This window comes from Oncorhynchus clarkii, chromosome 24 (assembly GCF_045791955.1).
Source record: "Oncorhynchus clarkii lewisi isolate Uvic-CL-2024 chromosome 24, UVic_Ocla_1.0, whole genome shotgun sequence".
NCBI classification, from domain to species: Eukaryota; Metazoa; Chordata; class Actinopteri; order Salmoniformes; family Salmonidae; genus Oncorhynchus; species Oncorhynchus clarkii.
The window spans coordinates 34,845,548-34,857,793 of NC_092170.1; the positions used below are offsets into that span (position 1 = coordinate 34,845,548).

General features: G+C 46.3%; 1 protein-coding gene across 1 annotated transcript; it reads right to left on the reverse strand.

Annotated features, from left to right (window-relative positions):
• Window positions 1-1,976: 1,976 nt before the first annotated feature.
• Window positions 1,977-5,488, reverse strand: LOC139382519 (cysteine and histidine-rich domain-containing protein 1-like). The gene is made up of 11 exons (XM_071126613.1): window positions 5,266-5,488; window positions 4,871-4,920; window positions 4,461-4,517; window positions 4,160-4,323; window positions 3,982-4,085; window positions 3,832-3,890; window positions 3,636-3,703; window positions 3,413-3,518; window positions 3,189-3,308; window positions 3,048-3,110; window positions 1,977-2,880 (listed from the first exon to the last, which is right to left on the reverse strand). Exons 1-11 carry the CDS (start codon window positions 5,327-5,329, stop codon window positions 2,728-2,730), a joined length of 1,008 nt encoding a protein of 335 aa, XP_070982714.1. The 5' UTR covers window positions 5,330-5,488; the 3' UTR covers window positions 1,977-2,727.
• Window positions 5,489-12,246: the final 6,758 nt, after the last annotated feature.

Genomic DNA, 12,246 nt, shown 5'->3' on the forward strand with positions numbered 1-12,246 from the left:
TATTTTATCTTTATTTAACTAGGCAAGTCAGTTAACAACAAATTCTTATTTTCAATGACGGCCTAGGAACAGTGGGTTAACTGCCTGTTCAGGGGCAGCTCGGGGGTTTGAACTTGCAACCTTCCGATTACTAGTCCAACGTTCTAACCACTAGGCTACCCTGTGTGTGTGTGTGTGTACAGCACCTACCCAGTGTATCACAGTGTGTATGAGACCTTTGAGTTGGTGGAGGTTCTACGACCCTTCCTAACAGAAGCTCAGAGCTGTAGCTGAGGTCAGGAGATGCCTCACCTTCCTATTGGCTGATTCCCAGCTCCTCAGCCTGGATGCTAGTCAATACGCTGGCTCGCTGACAAAGTGCTCCCACAACATCGATCTGCTGGGACAGAAACACTGTGATGCTCTTGGGACATACAGGGTCTCATTTGGTAAGAGAAAACAACAGACATTTACATACAGACACTCATTCTGAATGCCTCATCAGGTACAGTACTCTCATTCTACAGGTGAGACCCAGGTACAGTACTCTCATTCTACAGGTGAGACCCAGGTACAGTACACTCATTCTACAGGTGAGACCCAGGTACAGTACTCTCATTCTACAGATGAGACCCAGGTACAATACACTCATTCTACAGGTGAGACCCAGGTACAGTACACTCTCATTCTACAGGTGAGTGTAGTATCTGAGCCAGTCTGAAGCCACACCCTCTCCCACCCTGCCTTACACTCTGTGTAGTATCTGAGCCAGTCTGAAGCCACACCCTCTCCCACCCTGCCTTACACTGTGTGTAGTATCTGAGCCAGTCTGAAGCCACACCCTCTCCCACCCTGCCTTACACTCTGTGTAGTATCTGAGCCAGTCTGAAGCCACACCCTCTCCCACCCTGCCTAACACTCTGTGTAGTATCTGAGCCAGTCAGAAGCCACACCCTCTCCCAACCCTGCCTTACACTCTGTGTAGTATCTGAGCCAGTCAGAAGCCACACCCTCTCCCACGCTGCCTAACACTCTGTGTAGTATCTGAGCCAGTCTGAAGCCACACCCTCTCCCACCCTGCCTAACACTCTGTGTAGTATCTGAGCCAGTCTGAAGCCACACCCTCTCCCACCCTGCCTAACACTCTGTGTAGTATCTGAGCCAGTCAGAAGCCACACCCTCTCCCACCCTGCCTAACACTCTGTGTAGTATCTGAGCCAGTCTGAAGCCACACCCTCTCCCACCCTGCCTAACACTCTGTGTAGTATCTGAGCCAGTCTGAAGCCACACCCTCTCCCACGCTGCCTAACACTCTGTGTAGTATCTGAGCCAGTCTGAAGCCACACCCTCTCCCACCCTGCCTAACACTCTGTGTAGTATCTGAGCCAGTCTGAAGCCACACCCTCTCCCACCCTGCCTAACACTGTGTAGTATCTGAGCCAGTCTGAAGCCACACCCTCTCCCACCCTGCCTAACACTCTGTGTAGTATCTGAGCCAGTCTGAAGCCACACCCTCTCCCACCCTGCCTAACACTCTGTGTAGTATCTGAGCCGGTCTGAAGCCACACCCTCTCCCACCCTGCCTAACACTCTGTGTAGTATCTGAGCCAGTCTGAAGCCACACCCTCTCCCACCCTGCCTAACACTCTGTGTAGTATCTGAGCCAGTCAGAAGCCACACCCTCTCCCACCCTGCCTAACACTCTGTGTAGTATCTGAGCCAGTCTGAAGCCACACCCTCTCCCACCCTGCCTAACACTCTGTGTAGTATCTGAGCCGGTCTGAAGCCACACCCTCTCCCACCCTGCCTAACACTCTGTGTAGTATCTGAGCCAGTCTGAAGCCACACCCTCTCCCACCCTGCCTAACACTCTGTGTAGTATCTGAGCCAGTCTGAAGCCACATCCTCTCCCACCGCTGAACGTACCATGTGTTTTTAGTAAAACAACTTTTAATAAAGTCATGGTTTGTGAGCGTTAACTCTCTGGTATGAAGATAGCCGACACTGTAATTACAATGTAGGTTCAGAGGTTTATTAAGTCTGTGGGAGAGCACATTGTTTTCATACAAGGCAAATAAAGCTAACTACAGCAAGTAAAGAGTGAAACTAAATCACAGATCTCAGAAGTGAGCAAAAACAATTAAAACCCTAAACAAAAAGACTGTTAAAGCAAGAGAACTTCATTTGACAGGTTACATTTTCTAGAAAAGCAACTAAAATCAATAAATGGCACAAATATTCTCACATGCAATTGACAAAGAACAGAAGGACTGTGTGTGTGTGTGTGTGTGTGTGTGGCATAAATGAAAAGGTATCAAACACATATGGAAACCACATTCGACTCTGTTCAATTCCTTCCAGCCATTCCAATGAGCCCGTCCTCCTCTGGTGTGTGTGTGTTTGAGAACAGTTTACATTCTGACTGGCTGTCCCCAATTGCTCCTTAGATACAGATCCTGATGAGGGATGCTAGGGTGATAGCTGCCTGCATCTCTTTTCAAGTGAGGAGGTAGTAGGAAGACCTGATGGTTACTGTGTTTCAGTAGGAAGACCTGATGGTTACTGTGTTTCAGTAGGAAGACCTGATGGTTGTCGCCTTCAGACAGTGTTTCAGTGAAGTTTAGCCTCCGCATTCTGAGTAGAATGTCAGAAATAAATACTGCTCTCAGCCGATCTTCAACAGGTTCACTAAAACATATGGGAGGAGCATGTACCATGTGATTGATTTCATTCTGTCTAGTTCTACACCTACGCCTTTCCAATCCCATTCCCCCCCTCAGTGGGCGTGTCTGTGGGAGTGGGTAGGTCCAGACGGGCCCAGGTGATTGGCTCCCCCTTCCCCATAGAGATCTCCATCTTGGAAGACATCATGTTCACCACGCTGCTACTCACATCGATCACCTAGGAGACATGAGAGGGAGATGAACTATGACTACCACAGAGATCCTATTAAATGACTTAAGAGTTCTAATAGTTACTTTATATGATGATTTCTGCCTATCCACACGGTCACAATGAACAGCTCATTACCCTCATCACTCGTTACCACCATCATCTTCATCACTCACCCCCCATAAGTTGATCTTCTGCTCAAACTCCTTCTCTCCCTCAAAGACCACACGGATGATCACCTAGAACACAGATATACTAACCACTGACACAAAAGGCAAGCATTTTCAAATATCTGTTTGCCTGTGTGTGGTGTGTACCGTGGTGCCGTTGGCCTCTGCATAGCTGAACTCTGGTAGAGAGTTCTTGGCATAGATCGAGATGATGACTTGGCCGCCTGTCTGGTGCCAATCAAATCTACACGGTACCACCTTCATCCCCTGGAGGGGGCAGAGAGAAATAAATAGGGGGGTGGCATGCGCACTTCTGATTGTGTGAATATGTCTGAGTCAGTGCCTGAGCTAAACTCTGAAGAGATGCTGACCTTGTCTGGCTTCCTCCAGAGGTGACTTCCTGTGGTACAGCCCTCCTGGGCCAGGAAACAGTTAAAGTCAGACGTCTTCCTCCTACAGCAGCTCCAGAACTTCATCCTGACAGACAGGGGACAAGCCCAGAACAGAGGCCAACAACAGTCATTGATCACACATCTATCCAGATATACTGTACAGGAGGAGGACATCAGAATCTCAAGTGTTTTTGGGTCTCACCCCTCGTGGAAGTTAGGGACTCCAGGGTGGTGTTTACATTCCTCGTTACTCCCTGGACCAGAGAAAGACTGCAAGGGAGAGAAACCAGGACACACACCAACACAATACACTAAATCAAAACAGCTATTCATCTCATCACTCTCTGAGCCATGACTGGTAACTTCTACACACACTGAGAAATGGAGTAGTACTCTACCTTGGAGCAGCCTCCATTCTTACAGGACGTGCCAATCTTCACCTCCTCCCCGTCTTCCTCTAGTGAGAGACAGTGACAGAGAGCCTGTGAGCCACCCACCTCTCAATCCTATCAGAGCCAGGTTAAAGGTCCATTATGACAGCAGCATACCTGTGTTGTGAGGTTGGCTGTTCTCTGCCAGCTGCAGTTTCTCCAGAGCCTGTCTCAGAGAGGAGAACACCTTCTGCTGAAGTCTGACCAGGGGCTCATCACCACTGAAACACACACACGCATGATCACTAAGGATAAACACAAACTGTGTGTGTGTCACCTGAGTAAAGTGTGTTACCTGGGTCTGTGTATCAGCTCTAGTGGTTTAGGAGCCTGAATGATATAGGGGTCACCACGAGGCTTTAGCTCCTCCCCCTTCTCTCTCCTCCCCTCTGAGCTCGTCACCTCAGGCAGGATCGGCTCCACTGGCTTCTCTCTGTTATGGATACCTCTGCTGCAGCCCTGAGGAGAGAAACTCACCCTTCAACTTTAGCATATCCACATTTAATACTGAACACTTCTGAAACTTTACAAAGGCCTCTTCTCTTCTATCTCGGGGAGAGGGAGCAGACAGAGCCGGGGGGGGGGGGTTAACTCACCTCTATGCTGAGGAAGTCTGAGAAGTCCGTGGTGCGTCTCGTGCAGCAGGACCAGCCCTACAGGACAGTCAGGTCAACCACAATACGGGTTCATTACCCACACAGTCAATAGTCTATAAAAATCTTTCTCCACCTCGTTTCCTCTCCTTCATCTGCTTTTATCACCTATGTTTTGTGTTCAGGTAAGTGGAGATGAATGAGAGATGATTAGCAGAGGACACCACTGTACATTTACCAGATGCTTTTATCCAGAGCAACTTACAGGAGAAAGTGCCTTGCTCAAGGGCACGTGGACAGATGTCTCACCTAGTCGTCGCTGGGATTCGAACCAGCAGCCTTACCGTTATTGTCCCAACAGTCTTACTCACATACTGTGTTTAGTGGTTCTGTCAGGGTAAGGTTGACCCTACCTTAAGAGCATCGTGAAAAACAGGCACGCCAGGGTGAAAGGTACAGGCATCTATGGAGGAGAACATTCATTAATATGATAGAGCAAAATATGGACATAACTATCTAGCTTCATAAAACATGAAAAATGTATATTTCATTGTATCAACACATTCCTTTCAGATCATACAAAAAAATGTCGGTGATCCGCCCTGGTAATATTTACGTCTCCGCCGTGTTCATAACGGGAGTGGCGCACAAAAATCCACAAAGGCACACGTTTGCAGCTGTCACTTGCTAATAGTAAAGAACGTGTACAATATCTAACATTCAACTATTCCTAAACTGAGAATGCCGCGTGTAGACATTCATAGGTTGTTATACACAGCCAGTTAAATTCATTTTTAGCTCCACTTACCACCAGCGTTGTCGTCTGGGTCAAATCGTTGTCCGCAACCTTTGTTGTAGCACATCAACGTCATGATGAACGAACTGAGATAACTCGTCGGGCTATTCAAATATACTATATTCAATTAGGATGTAAAGCAGCCAGATGTTTAATACAATATTTTGATCTATATTATGCAGTTGATAAGCGTGCCTGGCCATGTGTTTCCTCCTGTACATTTGCCGCACACAGTTCCGGGAAATGCCGGTGGAGTTCGGGAACTTTCGTTAACCAGCCAGCCAGTGTTGTTTGCAGGCATGTACGAAGAGACGAAGCAAGAGAAATAACTGCACTGTCAATATCTTTCTTCTCCAGCAGGTGGCGTTTTTTCTCTCTCATCGAGCAAGGAGTTTTTGTTCGGAGGTCAATAAGTGTCGAATTTGGTTAACAAACAATGTAATTGTTTATTTGATCGAATATATGTTTTGTAATGATTAGGATGTTACGAGTGTGTGTGTGTGAGAGAGAGAGAGAGAGAGAGAGTGAGTGAGACAGAGAGAGTGTCAGTACCTTGAAGTTGAGTTTTCCTTGGTAGATGTCGATCCCGTTCTTGACAAACAGCACCTTGCAGTCTGGCTGCTCCAGAAAGTCCATGTAGCGTGTCTCATTGTGGTACATCTGCAGCAGCTCCAACTTACTGATGTCCTTCTTCTCAACTATGTTCCGCTCCCTCAGCGACTGCATCTCCCGGAACGGAAACACAAATGGAATGTCCAAATTAGCCCATTCCTCTGCCCAATCCCACCAATCATGCTGTCTGGGAAGGCGACCTGGGGAGGGGAATCGGGCCGAACCTCGTGCAGGGGGTTGACCCCGCTGTGGAGATTTAGGGTTCAACGTAGACATACTTAAGGTACAGATGCTGGCCCGCCCGGGGAATACCCTCATAGATACAGTTGTCTCTCCACATCAGACCACACTTCACCATACTGAATCACAGCTAAATAAAGAGAGAGAGAAAGAGAGGGAAGAGACAGAGAGAGGGAAGGAAGAGAGGGAGACATAGAGAGAGAAGGAAGGAAGAGAGGGAGACGGAGAGAGAGGGAAGAGACGGAGAGAGAGGGAAGAGACAGAGAGGGAAGGAAGGAAGAGAGGGAGACAGAGAAGGGGAAGGAAGAGAGGGAGACAGAGAGAGAGAAGGAAGAGAGAGAGAAGGAAGAGAGGGAGACGGAGAGAGAGGGAAGAGACGGAGAGAGAGGGAAGAGACAGAGGGAAGGAAGGAAGAGAGGGAGACAGAGAGAGAGAAGGAAGAGAGGGAGACAGAGAGAGAGAAGGAAGAGAGGGAAGTAAGAGAGGGAGACAGAGAGAGAGGGAAGAGACGGAGAGAGAGGGAAGAGAGAGAGGGAAGGAAGGAAGAGAGGGAGACAGAGAGAGAGAAGGAAGAGAGGGAGACAGAGAGAGAGAAGGAAGAGAGGGAGACAGAGAGAGAGAAGGAAGAGAGGGAGACAGAGAGAGGGAGACCGAGAGAGAGAAGGAAGAGAGGGAAGGAAGAGAGGGAGACAGAGAGAGGGAAGGAAGAGAGGGAAGGAAGAGAGGGAGACAGAGAGAGGGAAGGAAGAGAGGGAGACAGAGAGAGAGAAGGAAGAGAGGGAGACGGAGAGAGAGAGAGGGAGAAAGGGAAGGAAGAGGGTATCTCAGTTATTTAAATTACTTTTCAATTCCTTTATTTTAAGAAAAAAAACAAGTAGTTAAATTTGGGAATGTATTTGGAAATACATGTGGACATTTTTAGATAAAACTCAAATACACTCCCATGCATTTAACCCAGTTATTAAATACATATTTTAATAGTGGTGTAAAGTACTACTTAAGTCGTTTTTTGGGGTATCTGTACTTTACTATTTATATTTTGGACAACTTTTAATTTTACTTCACTACATTCCTAAAGAAAATATGTACTTACTATATTTTTCCCTGACACCCAAAAGTACTCATTACATTTTGAATGCTTAGCAGGACAGGAAAATTGTCCAATTCCCACACTTATCAACATCCCTGGTCATCTCTACTGCTTCTGATCTGGAGGACTCACTAAACAGAGAACATCCCTGGTCATCTCTACTGCCTCTGATCTGGAGGACTCACTAAACAGAGAACATCCCTGGTCATCTCTACTGCCTCTGATCTGGAGGACTCACTAAACAGAGAACATCCCTGGTCATCCCTACTGCCTCTGATCTGGAGGACTCACTAAACAGAGAACATCCCTGGTCATCCCTACTGCCTCTGATCTGGAGGACTCACTAAACAGATAAACATCCCTGGTCATCCCTACTGCCTCTGATCTGGAGGACTCACTAAACAGAGAACATCCCTGGTCATCTCTACTGCATCTGATCTGGAGGACTCACTAAACAGAGAACATCCCTGGTCATCCCTACTGCCTCTGATCTGGAGGACTCACTAAACAGAGAAACATCCCTGGTCATCCCTACTGCCTCTGATCTGGAGGACTCACTAAACAGAGAACATCCCTGGTCATCTACTGCCTCTGATCTGGAGGACTCACTAAACAGAGAACATCCCTGGTCATCTCTACTGCATCTGATCTGGAGGACTCACTAAACAGAGAACATCCCTGGTCATCTACTGCCTCTGATCTGGAGGACTCACAAAACATTATTATTAGTTTGTAAATTAAGTGTGTTGGAGTGGGCTCCTGGCTTTAAAAAAAACAAGATAATTGTGTTGTCTGGTTTGCTTAATATAAGGATTTTGAAATGATTTATACTTTTACAATTAATACTTCAGTATATTTTAGCAATTACATTTATTTTTAATACTTCAGTATATTTAAAACCAAATACTTTTAGACTTTTACTCAAGTTTCACTTTTACTTGAGTCATTTTATATTAAGATGTCTTTACTTTTACTACAGTATGACTTTTGTGTACTTTTTCCACTACTGTATTTGAAAGGATTTTCAAATACAATTTGGTTGACTATTATTATTATATTTTTTTTTTACAAATAACCATTCAAACACAAAGCAATTGTTTTGGGCTGTGTATTTTCAAATGGTGTGCAAATGTGAAAATGGTGTGAGGAGGTAAGGCAAGAAATAGGCCATAGTAGCAAAGTAATTACAAATTAGCAGAATTACACTGGAGTGATAGATGAGCAGATGATGATGGGCAAGTAGAAATACTGGTGTGCAAAAGAGCAGAAAAGTAAATAAAAACAATATGGGGGTGAGGTAGGTAGATTGGGTGGGCTATTTACAGATGGGCTGTGTACAGCTGCAGCGATCGTTTAGCTGCTCAGAAAGCTGATGTTTAAAGTTAGTGAGAGAAATATGTGTCCAGCTTCAGCGATTTTTGCAATTCGTTCCAGTCACTGGCAGCAGAGAACTGGAAGGAAAGGCGGCCAAAGGAGGTGTTGGCTTTGGGGATGACCGGTGAGATATACCTGCTGGAGCACGTGCTACGGGTGGGTGTTGTTATCATGACCAGTGAGCTGAGATAAGGCGGAGCTTTACCTAGCATAGACTTATAGATGACCTGGAGCCAGTGGGTCTGGCGACAAATATGTAGCAACGGCCAGCCGACTAGAGCATACAGGTCACAGTGGTGGGTGGTATAAGGGGCTATGGTAACAAAACAGATGGCACTGTGATAGACTGCATCCAGTTTGCTGAGTAGAGTATTGGAGGCTATTTTGTAGATGACATTGCCAAAGTCGAGGATCGGCAGTTTTACTAAGGTATGTTTGGCGGCATGAGTGAAGGAGGCTTTGTTGCGAAATAGAAAGCCGATTGTAGATTTGATTTTGGATTGGAGATGTTTAATAGTCTGTAAGGAGAGTTTACAGTCTAGCCAGACACCTAGGTATTTGTAGTTGTCCAAACATTCTAGGTCAGAACGTCCAGAGTAGTGATGCTAGTCAGGCAGGCGGGTGCGGGCAGCGAACGGTTGAAAGTATACATTTAGTTTAACTAGCGTTTAAGAGCAGTTGGAGGCCACGGAAGGAGTGTTTTATGGCTTTGAAACTCGTTTGGAGGTTAGTTAACACAGTGTCCAAAGAGGGGCCAGAGGTATACAGAATGGTGTTGTCTGCTTAGAGGTGGATCAGGGAATCACCCGCAGCAAGAGTGACATCGTTGATATATACAGAGAAAAGAGTCGGCCCGAGAATTGAACCCTGTGGTACCCCCATAGAGATTGCCAGAGGTCCGGACAACAGGCCCTCTGATTTGACACACTGAACTCTGTCTGCGAAGTAGCTGGTGAACCAGGCGAGGCAGTCATTTGAGAAACCAAGGCTATTGAGTCTGCCGATAAGAATGCGGTGATTGACAGAGTCGAAAGCCTTGGCCATGTTGATGAAGACGGCTGCACAGTACTGTCTTTTATCAATGGCGGTTATGATATGGTTTAGTACCTTGAGCGTGGCTGAGGTGCACCCGTGACCAGCTCGGAAACCGGATTGTACAGCGGAGAAGGTACAGTGGGATTCTAAATGTTCAGTGATCTGTTTATTAACTTGGCTTTCGAAGACTTTAGAAAGGCAGGGCAGGATGGATATAGGTCTATAACAGTTTGGATCTAGAGTGTCACCCCCTTTGAAGAGGGGGATGACCGCAGCAGCTTTCCAATCTTTAGGGATCTCGGACGATACGAAAGAGAGGTTGAACAGACTGGTAGGTTGCAACAATGGCGGCGGATAAATCTAGAAAGAGAGGGTCCAGATTTTCTAGCCCAGCTGATTTGTAGGGGTCCAGGTTTTGCAACTCTTTCAGAACATCTGCTATCTGGAGTTGGGTGAAGGAGAAGCTGGGGAGGATCAGGCAAGTAGCTGCGGGGGGTGCGGAGCTGTTGGCCTGGGTTGGGGTAGCCAGGAGGAAAGCATGGCCAGCCGTAGAGAAATGCTTATTGAAATTCTCAATTATTGTGGATTTATCCGTGGTGACCGTGTTTCCTTGCCTCAGTGCAGTGGGCAGCTGGGAGGAGATGCTCTTGTTCTCCATGGACTTTACAGTGTCTCAAAACGTTTTGGAGAGCTACAGGGTGCAAATTTATGTTTGAAAAAGCTAGCCTTTGCTTTCCTGACTGACTGCGTGTATTGGTTCCTGACTTACCTGAACAGTTGCATATCGCGGGGACTATTCGATGCTATTGCAGTATCTATTCTTAGTTCTACTTTTTTTGAAAGGGGCATGCTTATTCAATATGGTGGGGAAATTACTTTTAAAGAACGACCAGGCATCCTTGACTGACGGGATGAGGTCAATATCCTTCCAGGATACCCCGGCCAGGTCGATTAGAAAGGCCTGCTCGCAGAAGTGATTAAGGGAGCGTTTGACAGTGATGAGTGGAGGTCGTTTGACTGCGGACCCATAGTGGATGCAGGCAATGAGGCAGTGATCACTGAGATCCTGATTGAAAACAGCAGAGGTGTATTTAGAGGGCAAATTGGTCAGGATGATATCTATGAGGGTGCCCATGTTTATGGATTTAGGGTTGTACCTGGTGGGTTCCTTGATAATTTTAGATTGAGGGCATCTAGCTTAGATTGTAAGACTGCCGGGGTGTTAAGCATATCTGAGTTTAGGTCACCTAACAGAACAAACTCTGAAGATAGATGAAGGGCAATCAATTCACATATGGTGTCCAGGGCACAGCTGGGAGCTGAGGGGGGTCTATAACAGGCGGCAACATTGAGACTTATTTTTGGAGAGATTCATTTTTAAAATTAGAAGCTCAAACTGTTTGGGCGTAGACCTGGAAAGTATGACAGAACTTTGCAAGCTATCTCTGCAGTAGATTGCAACTCCTCCCCCTTTGGCAATTCTATCTTGACGGAAAATGTTGTAGTTGGGTATGAAAATCTCAGAATGTTTGGTGACCTTTCTAAGCCAGGATTCAGACACGGCTAGGACATCAGGGTTGGCGGAGTGTGCTAAAGCAGTGGGTAAAACTAATTTAGGGAGGAGGCTTCTGATGTTAACATGCATGAAACCAAGGTTTTTCGAATACAGAAGTCAAGAAATGAGAGTGCCTGGGGACACGCTGGGCCTGGGTTAACCTCCACATCACCCGAGGAGCAGAGGAGGCGTAGGATCAGGGTACGGCAAAAGGCTATCAAAACTGGCCGTCTAGTGCGTTGGGGACAGAGAATAAAAGGAGCAGATTTCAGGGCATGGTAGAATAGATTCAGGGAATCATGTGCAGACAGGGGTATGGTGGGGTGCAGGTACAGTGGAGGTAAGCCCAGGAGAGGTTGCATCTCTGGACATGCTGGTTATACAGGGTGAGGTCACCGCATGTGACGAATGGCAAAAAAAATCGCTGAAGTTGGAGACTTTTATCTCCCTCACCAACTTCAAACATCTGCTAGCTGAGCAGCTAACCGATCGCTGCAGCTGTACATAGTCTATCGGTAAATAGACCACCCAATTTACCTACCTCATCCCCATACTGTTAATATTTATTTACTTTTCTGCTCTTTTGCACACCAGTATCTCTACCTGCACATGACCATCTGATCATTTATCACTCCAGTGTTAATCTGCTAAATTGTAATTATTCGCTTACCTCCTCATGCCTTTTGCCCACAATGTATATAGACTATTTTTTTTCTACTGTGTTATTGACTTGTTAATTGTTTACTCCATGTGTAACTCTGTGTTGTCTGTTCACACTGCTATGCTTTATCTTGGCCAGGTCGCAGTTGTAAATGAGAACTTGTTCTCAACTAGCCTACCTGGTTAAATAAAGGTGAAATAAAAAAAAATGTGTGGGAGGTGGGACAAAGGAAGTATCTGAGGCATGTAGAGTGGGACTAGGGGCTCCGCAGTAAACTCGAACAATGATAACTATCCTAAACAACAGTATACAAGGCATATTGACATTTGAGAGAGACATAAAGCGAGGCATAAAGCAATCACAGGTGTTGATTGGGAGAGCTAGCTAAGACAACAGCTAATCAGCTAAGACAACAGGTAAAATGGC

Excerpts from the sequence above, each read along its gene's own strand:
- LOC139382519 (XM_071126613.1), bottom strand. The coding sequence starts at position 5,329 with ATGACGTTGATGTGCTACAACAAAGGTTGCGGACAACGATTTGACCCA. Across the intron at positions 4,921-5,265 it reads CCCAGACGACAACGCTGGTG|ATGCCTGTACCTTTCACCCT; the intron begins GTAAGTGGAGCT and ends TCTCCTCCATAG. Across the intron at positions 3,704-3,831 it reads AGAATGGAGGCTGCTCCAAG|TCTTTCTCTGGTCCAGGGAG; the intron begins GTAGAGTACTAC and ends TCTCCCTTGCAG.